We start from the raw sequence: 19,265 nt of genomic DNA, 5'->3' as shown, positions 1-19,265 counted from the left end.
CTCCTCCCTGCGACTCCCACTCTCCGTGTCCTCCTCCCTGCGACTCCCACTCTCCGTGTCCTCCTCCCTGCGACTCCCACTCTCCGTGTCCTCCTCCCTGCGACTCCCACTCTCCGTGTCCTCCTCCCTGCGACTCCCACTCTCCGTGTCCTCCTCCCTGCGACACCCACTCTCCGTGTCCTCCTCCCTGCGACTCCCACTCTCCGTGTCCTCCTCCCTGCGACACCCACTCTCCGTGTCCTCCTCCCTGCGACTCCCACTCTCCGTGTCCTCCCTGCGACACCCACTCTCCGTGTCCTCCTCCCTGCGACTCCCACTCTCCGTGTCCTCCTCCCTGCGACACCCACTCTCCGTGTCCTCCTCCCTGCGACTCCCACTCTCCGTGTCCTCCTCCCTGCGACTCCCACTCTCCGTGTCCTCCTCCCTGCGACACCCACTCTCCGTGTCCTCCTCCCTGCGACTCCCACTCTCCGTGTCCTCCCTGCGACTCCCACTCTCCGTGTCCTCCCTGCGACTCCCACTCTCCGTGTCCTCCCTGCGACACCCACTCTCCGTGTCCTCCTCCCTGCGACTCCCACTCTCCGTGTCCTCCCTGCGACACCCACTCTCCGTGTCCTCCTCCCTGCGACTCCCACTCTCCGTGTCCTCCCTGCGACACCCACTCTCCGTGTCCTCCTCCCTGCGACCCCCACTCTCCGTGTCCTCCTCCCTGCGACTCCCACTCTCCGTGTCCTCCCTGCGACACCCACTCTCCGTGTCCTCCTCCCTGCGACTCCCACTCTCCGTGTCCTCCTCCCTGCGACTCCCACTCTCCGTGTCCTCCTCCCTGCGACTCCCACTCTCCGTGTCCTCCTCCCTGCGACTCCCACTCTCCGTGTCCTCCTCCCTGCGACTCCCACTCTCCGTGTCCTCCTCCCTGCGACTCCCACTCTCCGTGTCCTCCTCCCTGCGACTCCCACTCTCCGTGTCCTCCTCCCTGCGACTCCCACTCTCCGTGTCCTCCTCCCTGCGACTCCCACTCTCCGTGTCCTCCTCCCTGCGACTCCCACTCTCCGTGTCCTCCTCCCTGCGACTCCCACTCTCCGTGTCCTCCTCCCTGCGACTCCCACTCTCCGTGTCCTCCTCCCTGCGACTCCCACTCTCCGTGTCCTCCTCCCTGCGACTCCCACTCTCCGTGTCCTCCTCCCTGCGACTCCCACTCTCCGTGTCCTCCTCCCTGCGACTCCCACTCTCCGTGTCCTCCTCCCTGCGACTCCCACTCTCCGTGTCCTCCCTGCGACTCCCACTCTCCGTGTCCTCCTCCCTGCGACTCCCACTCTCCGTGTCCTCCCTGCGACTCCCACTCTCCGTGTCCTCCCTGCGACTCCCACTCTCCGTGTCCTCCTCCCTGCGACTCCCACTCTCCGTGTCCTCCCTGCGACTCCCACTCTCCCTGTGTACTCCTCCCTGCGACTCCCACTCTCCGTGTCCTCCTCCCTGCGACACCCACTCTCCGTGTCTGTACGTTGTCGCATCACCTGATCTGATGTTCACACCTCCGTTATTGTAGTGCCCACTCTTTAATAAAAAGTCATCCTGCTCTGTGCCTCTTGTTGGCTTCTGAAGCGTATGCAGCGGCGAAGTTCAATTATATCTCCAGTCACATTCCCAGCTTTGTCTAGACAGAAGTCTGGAGCCTCCCAAATTTTCATGACAAACAACCACAAATAAGGAAGTTTCTGGTTTGGGACTGTTGTGGAGCAGAAGTAGTTGGGAAGTAAAAACAGAAAATGCTGGAGATACTCAGCAGGTCAGGCCGATGACCTGAAACGTTAACTCTGTTTCTCTCTCCACAGATGCTGCCTGACCTGAGTATCTGCAGCATTTTCTGTTTTTATTTCAGATTTCTAGCATCTGCAGTATTTTCTTTTTGTAGTAGTTGGGATGTGCTGTGTACATGCTCACAGATTGTACCTCTTTCTCTCTCACAGGCCAAGTTTGCTATTCAGAGAGGTGCCACCGCGGTGATCTTCGATGTGACAGACGATGGGAATGCTGTGGGTCAGGTAAGGCTGACATTCAGTGTTACTGTTCCTGTCCCTAACAGCAACAGACTGCATAAATCTGGATAGGTTTGGAGCAAATATATTAATTTTTTATTAAAGTGCACCTTTCTATAATCTACTAGGAACCACAGATTCAAATGTATGACCTCACACCAGCAGCCTACTGTAAATGCACACCTTTCCAGACATAATTCCTTGCTATCCATTTTGTCACTGTGGGAAGTTCCCATCCCTGTGCAGAGGGATCTTGGATTCTTTAGGAAGCTTTGGTGGAGCCTCATTTATCTCCTAGAGAGCTGTTAATGTCTTCTGTGATGCCCTGCCCTCGGAATGGCTATCCTGTACACAAAGGATGATGGTTGTGGTGGTTGAAGGTCAATCATCACAGTCCCAGGACATCACTGCAGGAGTTCCTCAGGGCAGTGTCCTAGGCCCAACCATCTTCAGCTGCTTCATCAGTGACCTTCCCTCCAACATAAGGTCAGAAATGGGGACGTTCGCTGATGACTGCACAGAGTTCAGTGCCATTCATAACTCCTCAGATAATGAAGCAGTCCTTGCCCGCATGCAACACGACCTGTTCGTCGTTCAGGCTTGGGCTTATAAGTAGCAGGTAACATTCGTGCCACACAAGTGCTAGGCAGTGACTATCTCCATCAAGCGAGAGTCTTAACCACTGCTCCTTGACATTCAGCGGCATTACCAGTGCCGAATCCTCCACAATCAACATCCTGGGGGTCACCATTGACCAGAAACTTAATTGGACCAGCCGCACACACATTGTGGCAACAAGAGCGGGTCAGAGGCTAGGTATTCTGCGGCGAGTGTCTCACCTCCTGACTCCCCAAAACCTTTCCACCATCTACAAGGCACAAATCAGGAGTGTGATGGAACACTCTCCACTTGCCTGGATGAGTGCAGCTCCAACAACATTCAAGAAGCTCGACACCATCCAGGGCAAAGCAGCCCACTTGATTGGCACCCCATTCACCACCTTAAACATTCACTCCCTCCACCACCGGCGTACCGTGGCTGCAGTGTGTACCATCTACAAGATGCACTGCAGCAACTCGCCAAAGCTGCTTCAGCAGCACCTCCCAAACCCGCAACCTCTTCCACCTAGAAGGACAAGGGCAGGCGCATTGGAACATCACCACCTGCAAGTTCCCCACCAAGTCACACACCATCCTGACTTAGAAGTATATCGCCGATCCTTCATCGCCGCTGGGTCAAAATCCTGGAACTCCCTCCCTAATAGCACTGTGGGAGTACCTTCACCACACGGACTGCAGCAGTTCAAGAAGGCAGCTCACCACCACCTGCACAAGGGCAACTAGGGATGGGCAATAAATGCTGGTCTTGCCAGCGACGCCCACATCCCATAAACAATTTTTTTTTTAATCTCCAAATCTTCAGCTGTGCATATGTCGATTTTGCACATAACCTTGGAGGAGAGAAATGCCCAAGCCTCTAACAAGGTTAGAGATTATAACCATAGGCCGGTGGATGTGGAAAAGTCCCCCAGAGAAGCATATTGAGTCGGCAACAATTAGCACCTTTCAAATGGAGCTTTTTTTTTTTGAGAAGGAGGATTGAGGGATTCAGAGATATTAACAGCATTGCCTTTATTTTCTTGGTAGGGAAGGTCAGGGAAGCAAATCAGTATTCCTTAAAGTGGGGGGCAGGATTGTGGGTGAATGTCTGTGTTTCAAGAACAATAAAGTTAATGAACACTGCTGTTTAGGTGGAGAAATGCAGCAGCTAGTTTGTGCCTCTATTTTAAAATTCTCATCCTTGTTTTCAAATCCCTCCATGGCCTCGCCCCTCCCTATCTCTGTAATCTCCTTCAGCCCCACAACCCCCCGAGATATCTGTGCTCCTCTAATTCTGCCCTCTTGAGCATCCCTGATTATAATCGCTCAACTATTGGTGGCCATGCCTTCACCTGCATCGGCCCTAAGCTCTGGAATTCCCACCCTAAACCACTTTGCCTCACTATCTCTCTTTCCTCCTTTAAGACGCTCCTTAAAACCTACCTCTTTGACCAAGCTTTTGGTCACCTGCCCTAATTTCTCCTTATGTGGCTCGGTGTCAAATTTTTTGTCTTTTAATACTCCTGTGAAGCGCCTTGGAATGTTTTACTACATTAAAGGTGCTATATAAATACAAGTTGTTGTTGAACATCCATTGCAACAGTGGTCAGAGGCTGGGTATTCTGCGGCGAGTGTCTCACCGCCTGACTCCCCAAAGCCTTTCCACCATCTACAAGGTACAAGTAAGGAGTGTGATGGAAAACTCTCCACCTGCCTGGCTGAGTGCAGCTCCAACAACACTCAAGAAACTCAACGCCATCCAGGACAAAGCACCCCATCCACCACCTTAAACATTCACTCCCTCCACCACCAGTGCTCCGTGTCTGCAGTGTGTACCATCTACAAGATGTACTGCAGCAACTCACCAAGGCTTCTTCGACAGCACCTCCCAAACCCACAACCTCTACTATCTAGAAGGACAGCAGGCGCATGGGAACACCACCACCTCCAAGTTCCCCTCCAACTCACACACCATCCTAACTTGGAAATATATCGCCATTCCTTCATCGTCGCTGGGTCAAAATCCTGTAACTCCCTCCCTAACAGCACTGTGGGAGTAGCTTCACCACACGGACTGCAGTGGTTCAAGAAGGTGGTTCACCACCACCTTCTCGGGCAAATAGGGATGGGCGCTAAATGCTAGCCTTGCCGGCGATGCCCACATCCTGGAATGAATACATTTTTTAAAAACACTCAACTTAATATCTGATCTGAAAAATGGCTCTTCTGACAAAGCAGCACTTCCTCAATACTGCACTGAAGTGTCAGCCTAGATTATGGCCTCAGTCAAGAGTGGGGCTCAAGCTCACAACCTCCTACTTAGAGGCAAGAATGCTACAACAGAGCCTATCGACCACTCAGCCAAGAATCTAGAAACACCAAGTGTTGCACCTTTTGGGCCCCTTAAATATAAGAACATAAGACGTAGGAGCAGGAGTAGGTCATTTGGCCCCTCAAGCCTGCTCTGCCATTCAATAAGATCATGGCTGATCTGATCTTGGCCTCAGCTCCACTTCCCTGCCCGCTCCCCATAACCCTTGACTCCCTTATCGTTCAAAAATCTGTCTATCTCCACCTTAAATATATTCAATGACCCAGCCTCCACAGCTCTCTGGGGAAGAGAATTCCAAAGAGACACGACCCTCTAAGAGAAGAAATTCCTCCTCATTTCCGATTTAAATGGGTGCCCCCTTATTCTGAAATTATGCCCCTTAGTTCTAGATTCCCCCACGAGGGGAAACATCCTCTCTGCATCTACCCTTTCGATCCCTTCAGAATCTTATATGTTTCAATAAGATCCCCTCTCATTCTTCTAAGCTCCAATGAGTATAGGCCCAACCCAACCTACAGCTGCTCACAACTGGAGTACAAACACTGAGCTGGTTACTGCATCTGAGTGCTCAAGCGTGGATTCTATTCTCAGGAGGAACAGGGATATGTGACTAGTTCTATGAAAGCCACGTTACAGTTCCAGATCTGCTCCAACGATGCCACCTTCCACACCAGTGCTTCCGACATGTCGTCCTTATTCCTCAACCGAGGATTCCCCTCTACCGTGGTTGACATGGCCCTCGACCGTGTCCGTTCTATCTCCCGCACTTCTGCCCTCACCCCTGCCCCTCCCTCCCGGAACCACGATAGGGTTCCCCTTGTCCTCACCTTTCACCCCACCAGCCTCCACATTCAACGGATCATCCTCCACCATTTCCGCTACCTCCAACGTGATCCCACCACCAAACGCATCTTCCCCTCCCCTTTCAGCATTCCGTAGGGACCGCTTCCTCCGAGACACCCTAGTCCACTCCTCTATCACCCCCAGCACCCCTTCCCCTTCGCCTGGCACCTTCCCGTGCAAGCACAGGAGATGTAACAGCTGCCCTTCTACCTTCCCACTGTCCAGGGCCCCAAACACCCCTTCCAGGTGAAACAGCGATTTACTTGTACTACTTGCAATCTAGTATACTGTATTCCCTGCTCACGATGTGGTCTCCTCTACATTGGGGAGACCAAATGCAGATTGGGTGACCCCTTTGCGGAACACCTCCGTTCAGTCCATAAGGGTGACCCCGAGCTTCCGGTCGCCTGTCATTTTAATTCACCGTCCCATTCCCACTCGGACCTCACCGTCCTTGGCCTCTTGCATTGTTCCACGGAAGCTCAACGTAAACTCGAGGAACAGCACCTCATCTTCCGATTAGGCACTTTACAGCCTTCCGGACTCAATATCGAGTTCAACAATTTCAGATCATAACCTCGGCCCCTATTACATTTTTACTTATATTTTTTATCCACACCTTTGTTTTGGTTTCTCCCCACCCCCTTCCCTTTTTTTTTCTCTCTCCCACATGGCAGCTGTCTCCCACTCTGCCAGCGCATTTCACACCTAATCTAGGGCTGTCTTTTGTCTCCACTAGTCCTATCACCATCTCGTCTCGTTTTGAATAGCTCTTAATGTCTCTTCTCTCTTGTTCTCGCCCAGCCCAGCCTCTTAATCTATTTCACTCCCTGTGCTTCTTTAGTCTTGATAAAGGGTTTTGACCCGAAACGTTGACTCTAATTTCTCTCCACGGATGTTGCCTGGCCTGCTGAGTTTTTCCAGCATTTTCTGTTATTTCGGATTTCCAGCATCTGCAGTATTTTGCTATCGTTACAGTTCCAGAGATGGGAAAAAACAAGATTAAAATGACCTGGTATTCATTCAATGGGATTGTGTTGGTGCTAATTATCAGCACTTAAAGGACTTAAAGCAAGAGGCATAAATTCATACATAATTTAAATTTAACAACAGAATGTCCAAAGTGGATAAGTAGTTTTCTATTATGGAAGAGCTAGTTTATCCGCCCAGGCTGAGAGTCCAAATGCCAGATACTGCAGGCCAGGCAGTTGATGGTAAATTTGGTGCAAACCATTTTAAGCCTGACTCTCATACGTGGCTTTCAGATGAGAAACTAAAATGAATCGAACTTCACGGCTTCATGCTACACCCAGCAATCCAACGTTATAAGTGGAAAGGCAGCACAAAACAACATCGGAATTTTTAGGAAAAGAAAAAAGGCCGTTTGGCCAACAAACCTGTGCCTTTTTTAGGGTTCGACCGCACCTACCCATCATGTCCTTCAATCCCTTCTTTCTCCAAAAACTCATCTAATTGCCTCGACTCCATTTATATTGTCTGCTTCAACGCCCTTCCCTGGTAACTTAGATAATTAGAGTGAGAGGAGGCTCATGTGGAGCATAAACACTGGCATAGACCAGTTGGGCCGAATGATCTGTTTCTGTAGATTCTATGTTAGATTCGGTAGATTCTGGTTACTCTTTCTGTAATTGTTGAGAAGTGGGCTCGGTCTTTCATTCTTTCTCTTAATTACTTAATGTTTAACTGTGTCCCCCTGCAATCTGAGCCCTTCACCAAAATGAACAAGTTGCCTGGATCAATGTTGTCAAACATCTTGCAACAAGTGAGCAACTGCAATAGGACTGCATAAATATCTGGGACCCTAACTATTGTCGAGGATTGTAAAGCTACCGCAAAGAAACCAGGGGTACCAGTGGGACTGGAGCAGGTCACCGGTGATATACTGGGTTTACTACATAAGAACATGAGCAATAGGAGTAGGCCATTCAATAAGATCATGGCTGATCTTCTACCTCATCACCACTTTCCTGCACTATCCCCATATCCCTTGATCCTTGATTCCATTAATATTCAAATATCTATCAATCTCTGTCTTGAATATACTCAATGACTGAGCCTCCACAGCCCTCTGGGAAAGAAAATTCCAAAGATTCACCACCCTCTGAGTGAAGTAATTTCTCCTCATCTCAGTCCTAAATGGCCGACCCCTTATTCTGAGGCCGTGACCCCTGGTTCTAGACTCCCCAGCCAGGGGAAACATCCTCCCTGCATCTACCCTGTCAAGCCCTGTAAGAATTTTGTATGTTTCAATGAGATCCCCTCTCATTCTTCTAAACTCTAGTGAATACAGGCCTAGTCTACTCAATCTCTCCTCATAGGACAGACCCCCCATCCCAGGAACCAGTCTGGTGAACCTTTGTTGCACTCTCTCTATGGCAAGTGTATCCTTCCTTAGGTAAGGATACCAAAACTGTACACAATACTCCAGGTGTGGTCTCACCAGGGCCCTATATAATTGCAGTAAGACATCTTTGCTCTTATACTCAAATCCTTTTGTAATAAAGGCCAACCTACCATTTGCTTTCTTAATTGCTTGCTGTACCTGCATGTTAACTTTCAGTGATTTGTGTACAAGGACACCCAGGTCCCTCTGAACACCAACATTTCCCAATCTCACATCATTTAAGAAATACTCTGCTTTTCTATTTTTCCTTCCAAAGTGGATAACTTCACATTTCTCCACATTATATTCAATTTGCCATGTTCTTGCCCACTCACTTAGCCTGTCTATATCCCCTTGAAGCCTCTTTGCATCCTCCTCACAACTTACATTCCCACCTAGCTTTGTATCAACAACAAACTTGGATATATTACATTTGGTCCCCTCATCCAAATCATTGATGTAGATTGTGAATATCTGAGGCCCAAGCACTGATCCTTGCGGTACCCCACTAGTCACCACCTGCCAACCCGAAAATGACTGTTTATTCCTACTCACTGTTTTCTGTCTGTTAACCAATCCTCAATCCATGCAAGTATATTACTAGAGTGAACTTTGAAGCTAAGGGCAGGAGTTTACTGTGGAGGATGGAGTGAATATTGACGGTGGAAAACGATGGAAAAATGTCAAATCGTTGTGATAAGGGAAGAGTGAGAGACCACAGTGACTGAATAAGGAGATCATAAATAACCTAAGTGTTGACTCACAAAACAGGAGAGCTGAGAGCCCTGTGTAAATTAGTTGCAGTTGTTTCAAGTGAGCGAGAATGTAAGAAGGAAGCAAGAGAATTGATAGAGAGAGGAAATCGAGAGATGAATGTTATCCTTGTAAGTAGCAGATGGGATGTTCAAGCCCCAACTGGTCCTTCTGGTGAATATGTTGGTTGTAATATAGTGGATCAGGAAATGACAACCGTTCTTTCCTCAAATAGATAATTTCCAAATCTAGTCAGACTGGCTCAGAAGTTAATCACACAGGTCAGGGAAATCTGTCTTGTGAAGCATCAAATCTCTACTGGGCACCTGCACCAGCTGGAGAGCACCGTAAGAATCATCAACAAAACAAGGGAGGAAAATGACCAGGCTCTGGGCAATACTGATGGGAGTTTAATAAAAATCGGAGATGTTTGAGAGGAAGGCCTCTCGTCTAATCCTAATATTCAAAAGGAAATGTGAGATGAATGGAAAACTGTAGTGGCAGTGAGGGAAATAATGAGTTGTTTAGTGTGTATGGTTGAGCTGTTATCGGTGTCACACATGGGCTGTGGGTCTTGGTTTCTCTCTCGCTGCCTCCACAGGTTGAGTGTGTCAGGTTCCTAAAGTGATGGAGGCTGAGTTTACCCACAAGGTTCACTGAAAGTAGAATCCCTGTAACCTATAGTATTTCCACTGAGGAGTATGGGTAAATTCTGCCTCCATTGATGTGAAACAGAGTCCATGGCAATTGGTAATCTTTCTATGTTTTTGTACCATTTTAGCCCTAAGTGCTGAAACCCTTTGTAGCTCATAAACTCTGCGTGCCTTTTGTTTTCTGTATCCTTGTCATGTGTGGTGAGCACTTCAAGAAATGCAGAGGCTTAAGTTGTAGAGAGCAGCTGTTAATTGTGTGTTGAAAAGCTTTTAAAATGATGTGTTACACACTAGTGATTGTTGTTGGGCACAGGAGCACTCCTCAGCCCTCCAGTGAGATGCTCCTTCACGTGGCTTCTCCTCCTGCCCGTAGCTAAAACAGAATCCGGAGGACCTTTTACCTCGTCCCGTTATCCTGATCAAAGACCAGGATGCTGCCCAGCTGATGAAGGTCATCAACACCAATGGCGAAGCAGTGGTCAGGATTCATGTCAAGAACGACACGCTGGGTCGGGTAAGTCTCGCATCAGAACCTAAACCTCAGCTAAACACTTGGAAGGGTGTGCTTACCAGGGCGAAGGGAGGGATTCGAATGAACTATGGGTTTGTGCAAGGTCCCAACTCATGCATATGCAACCTAAAACCAGCACGGAACTGTGTACAAATCGGGGTCCCATTCAGCCACATGCTATTTAGTAATGCTTGGTGCGTTGTCCAACTGAGAATGGGTTCCTATTACTCCAATGGCCAAGCTGCCTCCAGTTATCTCTTCAACAATGGCTACCTTGAATAGCACCTTAGTTGTTCCAAAGCTGTATGTAAAGCGTCTTTAGTCAACTTACTCAGAATTCATTTCCAGCTATTTTCATAGAGGTCCCAAAGATGGGCAAGAGAAGTGAGCGGTTAGGAGTGAGGGCATCTACATAACTTGTTTATAAACCTTTTCTGAAAGCCTTGGTTTCCAGAAAGTCTGAAACATTTGTGGCCTCACTGAGCTAATTATAGGACAGCCGACATGTGGATGGACATTTCCCGGGGTCTGTCTACACACGGCCTCAAAATAATTCCTTGTTAATTATGTTTTTCAATAGAAAGTCTAAAACCTTCTAAATAAATCTGGAAATGAGTCTGAGGTAGGAAGTGTGACTGCAGGCTGGGAGCACTTTAAGGTAAACAAAAAGCCTTCTCTATTCATTCAGCTGAGAGCATTTCCTGAAACCTTATCCATTTATTGAGGAGAATAATAGTGGCCCAATGGAGCCTCCAATTCCACTCACATACTGTCAGAGCTTTGTCCGGTTAAAATATTCCAAATTTAGGATTATTCAAGCAAATCCAGATCCCAACTCTCCTCATTGGGGTGTACAGATCTCAAGTCACATTGTGTTAAGTAGGCAGGGAAAGAAGCTGGCAGAATTGTAGTCATTCTTTGATAATTCATCTCCTTAATCCACCTACCTCCCGTCAAACTTTGAAATTTTTGTTTTAAATATGTTGTAACCCCTCCCTGTGCGGCCTGGTTTTGGGGAAGGTTGGGGGGGGCAGTACTGCATCATGGATCACATCTGGAGCCCCCAGCATGTCACTGGAAGTCAGAGCTGGCAGCATTTCCACCTGGAGGCTTGTGGGAGAATCTAGAGCTAGGGGTCACTGTTTAAAAATAAGGGCTCGCCCATTTAAGAGATGAGGAGAAATTTTTTTCTCACAAAGGGTCTTGAGTCTTTGGAACTCTCTTCCTCAGAGGACGGTGGAAGCGGAGCCTTTTAATATTTTTAAGGCAGAGGTAGACAGATTCTTGGTAAGCAAGGGGGTGAAAGGTAAGCAAGGGGGTGAAAGGTAAGCAAGGGGGTGAAAGGTAAGCAAGGGGGTGAAAAGTTATCGGGGTAGGCGGGAATGTGGAGTAATCAGATCAGCCATGATCTTCTTGAATGGTGGAGCAGGCTCGCAGGGCCGAGTGGCCTACTCCTGCTCCTAATTCGTATGTGGGTCAGCACACAACCTCTCCTTACAAGGAATCTAAAACATTGTGGGACATCTAAAAAAAAAAAAACTATAATTTTCCAAGGTCTGCCACCCAGTCTTCATTAAGATGAACCCTGTACTGACTGATATTCTGCAGAGATTTGCAAAAAACAAAATCGGTCCATTTTTCAAAGATCACCTTTGAAACGTATCATCTTCTCTCCATGTCCCTCAGTTCCTTCTCTCTCCAGAAATATATCTTAAACCATTTTATACCACCTGCCTCAATGCCCTTTCCCTGGTGACTAATTCCCCAATATTATCCTTTGGGTGAATAGGTTCCTCCTTCAGCATTCTTGGCCCTGCACTCTGGAACTCTTTCCCTAAAACCTTACTGCTTTGCCATCGCTCTCCCTCCACCTTCAAAAAGAAACATGCCTTCAGTCACTTCTACTAAATCCTGCTCAATGTTTGCTCCCTTCCTCTTCACCTTTTGTGAAGCCCTGTATAAACGCACATTATTTTTAACCTGGGCCTACTGGTACGTAAACCATTCACCACAATGAACAATGCACCTGGAGCAATTTTGTTAATTCCCTTCATAATCTCAAAAACTTCAATTAGGTCACCTGGAAATCTCCTTTTTCCAAAGAAAACAAGCCCAACTTTTTTTTTATTCGTTCCTGGGATGTGGACGTCGCAGGCAGTGCCAGCATTTATTGCCCATCCCTAATTGCCCTCGAGAAGGTGGTGGTGAGCCGCCGCCTTGAACCGCTGCAGTCCATGCGGTGAAGGTACTCCCACAGTGCTGTTAGGGGGGGGGGGGGAGTTCCAGGATTTTGACCCAGCGACGATGAAGGAACGGCGATATATTTCCAAGTCAGGATGGTGTGTGATTTGGAGGGGAACTTGGAGGTGGTGGTGTTCCCAAGCACCTGCTGCCCTTGTCCTTCTAGGTGGAAGAGGTCGTGGGTTTGGGAGGTGATGCTGAAGAAGCCTTGGCGAGTTGCTGCAGTGCATCTTGTAGATGGTACACACTGCAGCCACAGTACACCGGTGGTGGAAGGAGTGAATGTTTAAGGTGGTGGATAGGGTGCCAATCAAGTGGGTTGCTTCCATAACCTCTCCTCATAACTTAAATTCCTGATATCCAGAATGATATATGTTTGCCTTCTGTCCCATCTCAAAAGCAACAATATCCTTCCTGTTATTGCGTGCTTAGAACTGCATATTCCAAATGGAGCTTGATGGGGAATTGAAGGCTGGAGCACAGATAAGATACAAATTCTGGCCGTTGAAGACTATATTGTAGGTGACTGTGAGATGAGGGTCACATCCCAATAAACATGTACAGATGGTGGTATTTAACTGCTACAAACTTGAATAGGCATCTTCTTCCTCTTCTGTGTGATCAGCCTTCAGGCAGTTCAGTGTAGGGTTGGTTACTGTGCACTACCTTCCATTGTACTAGATAGGCCCGGCGAGTCTCAACAGGGATTCAGACACAGCTATTATTTCGTTTCATTTCTGTTACAAAGCAAATCCTTCAACAAAATGCAGATGTACAGGTGATGGGGAATGAGTCACAGACAGCTAGTAACTGCTGGGAATGCTCTTTGATATTCCTGTGGCATATCCAGTCTACTCAGCGTTCCTGGAAATGTAGCCTTGACTGTGTGGGTGCCTTTTCCTGTGACGTAACGGTGATGATGTGGGCTACCCATGAAGTTTATCGATCACAATATCTCTGTTGTGCTATCGCAGCTATTTATCATCCACCCACCAAAAAATTGTCCACTCGTCCAAATGAGGGAAAATGACAAGGGCCGTGGTTCCTGCAAGACCTTGCACAGCGGTAGCCTTACACATCAGGTAGTGTTCGCATTCCTGTGGTATTTAGTACTGAGCATCCCCCCCTTCCCCTGATTTCTTTACTTCCATGGCTTTTCTCCTCAAAGTAAGAGAAGTCTTAACACCACTCTTTAAAATTTTGTTCACTTAATTGGGGTGTAGCAGGCGTGATTTCTGCAAGAACTGGTTTGACAACTTTCAGAGAGAGGGGTCCATAGATTTCTAATGATGCTGCTTGCTGCCTTGTGCGCAATCATGTTGCTGAGCAAGTGTTAACACTGTGTGATGGAATAGCCTCTGTATGTGTTTCCGTCAGTAATTATCTCTCTTTTTCTCTCCTCTCTTCAGCCAGCCTACGATGTGGGGATCCTAATGACTCTGATTGTTGCTTTCTCCGTTGTTGTCATGATCCTGGCAGTGAGAATCAAATGCAAGCAGAACCGGACCCGGGTGAGAGCAGTGGACCCTCCAATTTGTAGTTGTCCTGGCTATTAGTTTTCTGTTGAACCTTAGCCCAGTCATGTAACTTTACATTTGGTTTACATCAGAGTGGATACTTGTGTTCCTGCGCCCATGGCCCCTCAGGGTTCTATGTTGCTACTCTACCATGTGATAATGTCAACTTCTTTCTGTGCTATGCCCTAATAATACTAGTGTTTTATAAAGGGGACCACAATAATTCCACTGTACACATCACTTGAGATAACTGCCAGTCTGAAATGTGCTGTTAACTATCTGCATCATGGCTACAAAGGCTTTGGACTTGGTGATTACTGGTTGGTGCTTGGAATCTAAAATTTGCTTGTATTTGGGTCTGAGGCTTGCCGTGGGGATCATGCCGTACAGCATGATTGCAAGCACCTAGAAATCTCTCTGGGATCGGAGTGGTGCACATTGTACTTCCACTTCTGGGATTTAGTTTCAAATCTGGCCCAAGACCAGTGCCATCAGGTCTTCCATGGCTGTAAGGACCCCATATGATCCGTTCATAAAAGTTTTGAATACACACCATAAACTGCCCGTACTTGCCCACCAAATTGACAATATTATCTTGGCAAAGTAGGAGATGCTTTCCTAAGGTTGAGGTTAAAGCAGATGTTTGGAGCACGGTGGTTGGGGGTGGGGGGCTTTACTCTACCTCTAATCTGTACTATACCCAACTCTTTTATTTAAAAACAGAAAACACTGGAAGCACTCAGGAGGTTAGACAGCACCTGTGAAGAGAATTCTTCAGAACTGGAAGATATTGCAGATGAACAGCATTTAGAAAGAAACAGAACAAGGGGAAGGGAAAGAACAAACACAACAGCCACACACATAGGAAAAGAAATGGAATGACTTGTAAAGTGCTCAGCTGGAGAGTAGGCAATGAGGAGGCATGAAATGACATATATGAGACAGAGTGTGTGAATAGCTAAGAAGGGGATGGGGCAGTTAGAAAGGGAAGTGTGAAAACTGGCAATGGGGAGCAGGCTCCAGTGGCCTAGGAGTGGGAGAAAAAAATCAGGTTGACACAAAGGATGCTAACCACCCTGCCAGCAGTGTTCCGACTGGGGAGGTCCCTTCCCAAAGTACAAACCTGCTCATTCTCTTCTTCCCTAGAAACATCGGCGCACTCCCTTCCTACATTGCCAGAGTGGAAATGGGAGCGATAGTGAAGGTATGAAATTGTTGAAGTCAGTATTAAAACCAAAGGGCTGCACTGTATTTAGTGGAAAGATGAGGTCAGCCATGAGTTCTTCTCCGCCATGGTAGATAGGACCCTCAACCAAGCCCGTCCCATTTCGCGCGCTCTGCCCTCACCCCTTCTTTTACTCACCTCCCCGCCATAACTATAAATGGCTCCTCCTTGTCCTTCATTTCCCCACCTCAGCAGCCTTTATATTCAACAGATCATCTTTTGCTACCTAACATGATCTGCTACCAAACATATCTGGGAATGGCACCCATTTTCACTCCCTCAAATCCAAAGGGTGCAGACTTGAGCATATCTGGTGCACAATTGGTTTAGCCATCCCTCACCAGATTTGGCTGGACCACATCACGTGCCACTGGGCCTTACTCTCCAGCGCCAAATCCACCCACTACTCCAGGATCAATGGCTCCCGAGTCATTTTTTCTATCTTAAAGGCGGTACTGTCAGTGAAATTCTTAATGACTACATAAAACTTTGCATGCCGACATTCAGTTACCTCCTTCCGTCCCAGGATTCCTTGCAGCAGCAGACGATCAATGCAATCAGCCGGCTAGCGACACGCCGTTACCGCTCCCGGTGCCGGTCTCAGGATCAGGAACGCCAGAGCAGCCTCGATTCTCAGAGCAGCAGCATATCGGAGCCGGTATGTGCTATCTGTCTGGAGGAGTTTGCTGATGGGCAGGTGAGAAGAATTCATAGCCAATTGCACTGTTCGTTTATGGGGATCGAGTGCTAGTGGATTTCATTGTTCTTCCTTGTAACCTGTAGACTGTAGCAGAAAGGGTGAATCTTCATTGTCAAAGGGCAAAATGGTTTAATTTCTCATCCCAGTGGCCTTCGATAAATAGTTTGTCCCCAGTTGGTTTTTGATTCTCGTTTATATTGTCCCTGTTTTTATACAGTGGGCCCAGATGGACTGAGTTCTGGATTGAAACTGTGCAAACTTCCTTCATTTAGAGAGCAACAGATGGCTGGATTTAAGTCTGGCCACAGAGGTGAAAGGACAGTGTTGTCTAGCTGTGCTACCTAGTTTGCTCATCAGAGAGCGAGGGAGATCTTGATCTCTTCTGGGCTGGATTAAAGCCTCAGTAATCCCTTGGACATTCTGTTGCTTGATATAGAAATACTTGGTATCCCAACCATCCAGAAGCTTGTCCTGGCAGTTTGGTAAAAGCTTCTCACTCATTGTAAAATGTGTTTGTGCCGTTCTATGAAGTAGCTGACTCCTGTTGTTGTCCCTATGTTTAGTGCTGTGTGCTCACTGGATGTATTACTTATCCTTATGACTGATTTGTCTTTGTAGGATCTACGGATAATTTCTTGTTTCCATGAATTCCACAAGGAATGTGTGGATCCCTGGCTTCTGCAGCATCGCACCTGCCCCCTCTGCATGTACAACATCATTGGTAGGTAAAAGTTCGGAGTTCACATGTAGGTATTGTTGAGGGAGGTGAATCCCAATTCGGGTTCGATGCTGTTTGTGAAATAGTGAGGGGCGGGAATGGCCGGGGTAAAAAATCTGATTTATATGATAATGTAAGTGAAGCGGTATACATACCTCTGAAGGCAGTGTTTCTGGCTGACATGACAACCAGCTGCAGAGGTGGTTCATTTCACTGTCTCCAGAGGGAAAAACAAATATAAATATCTGGCGCCGCCAGGGATGTTGTTTCATTCTGGGCTACACTCGGGCAGTGAGTGTGATTCTCACCTTGCTGGCCAGCGGAGCCTTCCCATAACACTAGAGCAGATCTGTGGCCGGAATCAGGAAAACATGTCGGCAATTTTAGAACAATTGAATGGGTAAAATTTACCATTCTCCAGTTGTTTAGTACTGCAGCCAATGTCCAAATTCACCCCACTCTCGAATAAAACCGGAGAGCATTCAGAACAGAAGCAGCAACATCATTAGCCCTGTTCTTGGACTCTAAGGGAATCCAGGGATATGGGAATCATGCGGGGAAAGTGCACTTGAGGTTGAGTCAGCCATGATCTGATTGCGCAGGCTTGAGGGGCCGTATGGCCTGCTCCTATTTCTTATGTTCTTCCTGTTGGGGGATTGTGCTTTAAATTACAAATGAATAAACGCTAAACAAGTCCAGATTTTCAGCTCCGGTTGCTTCCAGGCTGCACAGTCCTATCTCCAAGGGGCCAAGCCAAGCCATCTGCGTGCACATACAGAGCCGGAATGTGTGCCGTGTCTTGTTCAGTTGTAATGGGAGGTGAGAGCTGCGTGCCAATTAGAGTTTGACCCACTGATCTACATTCTACACATTGGTTCGGAGCCTGGTCGCATTGCGCTGTGCGATGCTCTCTGTAAAGCTGTATTGACCTACGGGCCTCAGGAATGTGATTGGAGATCGATGGAAATGTTCAGCCTTAGTAGTCACTGTTGGTGTGTTGCTCCATCTTATTTTCAGAAGGAAGTTCATCTGTTGCACAACAGGACGTCCATGATCGAGCCACTCCAGCTGCTCAACTGAACCAGCATATCCATTTGCTCAGGCGATACCCTGGCCATGCCCACCTTCACAGGCCAAACACTGCCCTTCCTTCCAGGGCTCCCCACTTGAACAATTCCAGGACTTCGGGGATGCAAATTGCTCCCCCCGGCCACTACTTTGTTACTCCGGAGGTCTACCGCGTCGGGTTTAACACCATGAGATATGTGGCCACGAGGCCGCAGCAGTCTTCAGCCTTGCACAGGTGCAACTATCGCCGTGGTGATGGCCAAGGAGTTTACTACAGGCACCACCGACCTTTTACTGTTCGAAAAGGCCCACCCTGGCCAGACCAATCTCTTCATCGACCATGTCTGCATAAACCTCCCTGCAGGCAACAGCAACTTTCTGCATGCAGTGCACTGCTATCGTCACATAATTTAAAGCCTAACTGTGCTCCTGCACATTCACAGGTCACCAGCAACCATGACAACCACAGCTGTTCTGGGGACAGTTTTGGTATCAACTGTTCGGTGCGCAGTGGATACCTAGCAGACAGCCCAGGTAGTGACTCCAGCTCAGGGCCTTGCCACTGCTCCTCCAGCGATTCAACGCTGGACTGTACAGACATCAGTAATCATTGTATTTATGGAAGCCAGTCAACTTTCCGTAGCTCTCTGAGCAGTGAGTATGATCCCCTTGTGTACTGTGGGGAAAATGGGCAGAGTATGAAGGGCTTGTCCTTTGAAGAGCAGAGACCCAAGTCACTGGACTCGGTCAGTGGTCCTCAGGAAGACCACGTGCTTAGCCACACTCACTACCACCATCATCGGCATCATCACTACAGCGATGCTCACCCGAGTCCTAAAGGAGAGCACTGTACGAGCCCTGGCAGGAGCCTCTCGCAGCAACAGGAAGACGAGCTGCTAGAGGGGTACATGAGCGACGTTCAGCACTGCCAGCAGCAGCCGGAGTTCAGCTGTCAATCCCAGTACACCCCTCACCCTGTCCCGTGTCACTGCTTGGAGCGCCACCTGTTGCTTCCCCCTGGACTCTGTCTTCCTGAAACCTCGCTACAAAATGTGGATGTGGAGAGGGGCGAGAGCGGGGCAGTCTGTGCCAAACCTGATCAAGTGCCTTCAGAAAATAAACCCAATCGGACCAGCAACAGGAGGAGGAGGAGGCGGAAAAGAAGCTTTCAGATGGATCCGCCAGTGGTTTACTTCCATCAGGACTGCGATGCCCTGGAGGACTGTAGAGTGCACATTCACTACGGGAACAGTGGGAGGCAGTGCCACCCTCCCGAAATTCAGCCATCAGTGCCAATCCCTTTAATCCTCAACAGTGGAGCCTCAGCTGAGTGGCGGTTCCCATTCTGTGAGTGCCCCAGCCCCCTCTGCCAGCAGCGACTGTATCGGGTTGGCTCTGAGCCGCAGTTGGCTGGGGAGCAGCACGTAAACAACATTGATCAAGGCCACTCATTGCAAGGCGGTTGTACTGAAGGATGCTGTGATGGAGACCCAGTACAAGACGAGTCCTTCTACTGCCAGGCAATCCCCAACAATCCAGGTAGGCAGGAACGCACCTCTTTTTCACAAAGTCGGAAATATTTTTGATTTGATTTTTGTCTGTGTTGAATTTTTAACTTGTATTTTTTATTGCTGGAAACGGCATGGGAGGGATAACGATCCA

At 48.2% G+C, this 19,265-nt stretch overlaps 1 protein-coding gene across 2 annotated transcripts in view; it reads left to right on the top strand.

The window, feature by feature from the left end:
* Nucleotides 1-19,265, top strand: part of rnf43 (ring finger protein 43) — a 206,134-nt gene that overhangs the window by 181,077 nt on the left and 5,792 nt on the right. For both annotated transcript variants that reach the window (XR_015073219.1, XM_085964426.1), the window contains exons 3-8: nt 1,971-2,045; nt 9,997-10,137; nt 13,785-13,886; nt 15,644-15,814; nt 16,436-16,538; nt 17,553-19,142. Coding sequence is in view for 1 of the 2 variants with exons in the window: in XM_085964426.1 (XP_085820552.1) it covers nt 1,971-2,045; nt 9,997-10,137; nt 13,785-13,886; nt 15,644-15,814; nt 16,436-16,538; nt 17,553-19,142 (2,182 nt within the window). In the remaining variant the exon portion in view is untranslated. The remainder of the gene's footprint in view (nt 1-1,970; nt 2,046-9,996; nt 10,138-13,784; nt 13,887-15,643; nt 15,815-16,435; nt 16,539-17,552; nt 19,143-19,265) is intronic.

Source organism: Somniosus microcephalus, chromosome 22 (assembly GCF_052327205.1).
Source record: "Somniosus microcephalus isolate GS21.2 chromosome 22, FLI_Smic_1.0, whole genome shotgun sequence".
Taxonomy (NCBI): Eukaryota; Metazoa; Chordata; class Chondrichthyes; order Squaliformes; family Somniosidae; genus Somniosus; species Somniosus microcephalus.
This window is presented reverse-complemented; position numbering and strand designations above follow the sequence as displayed.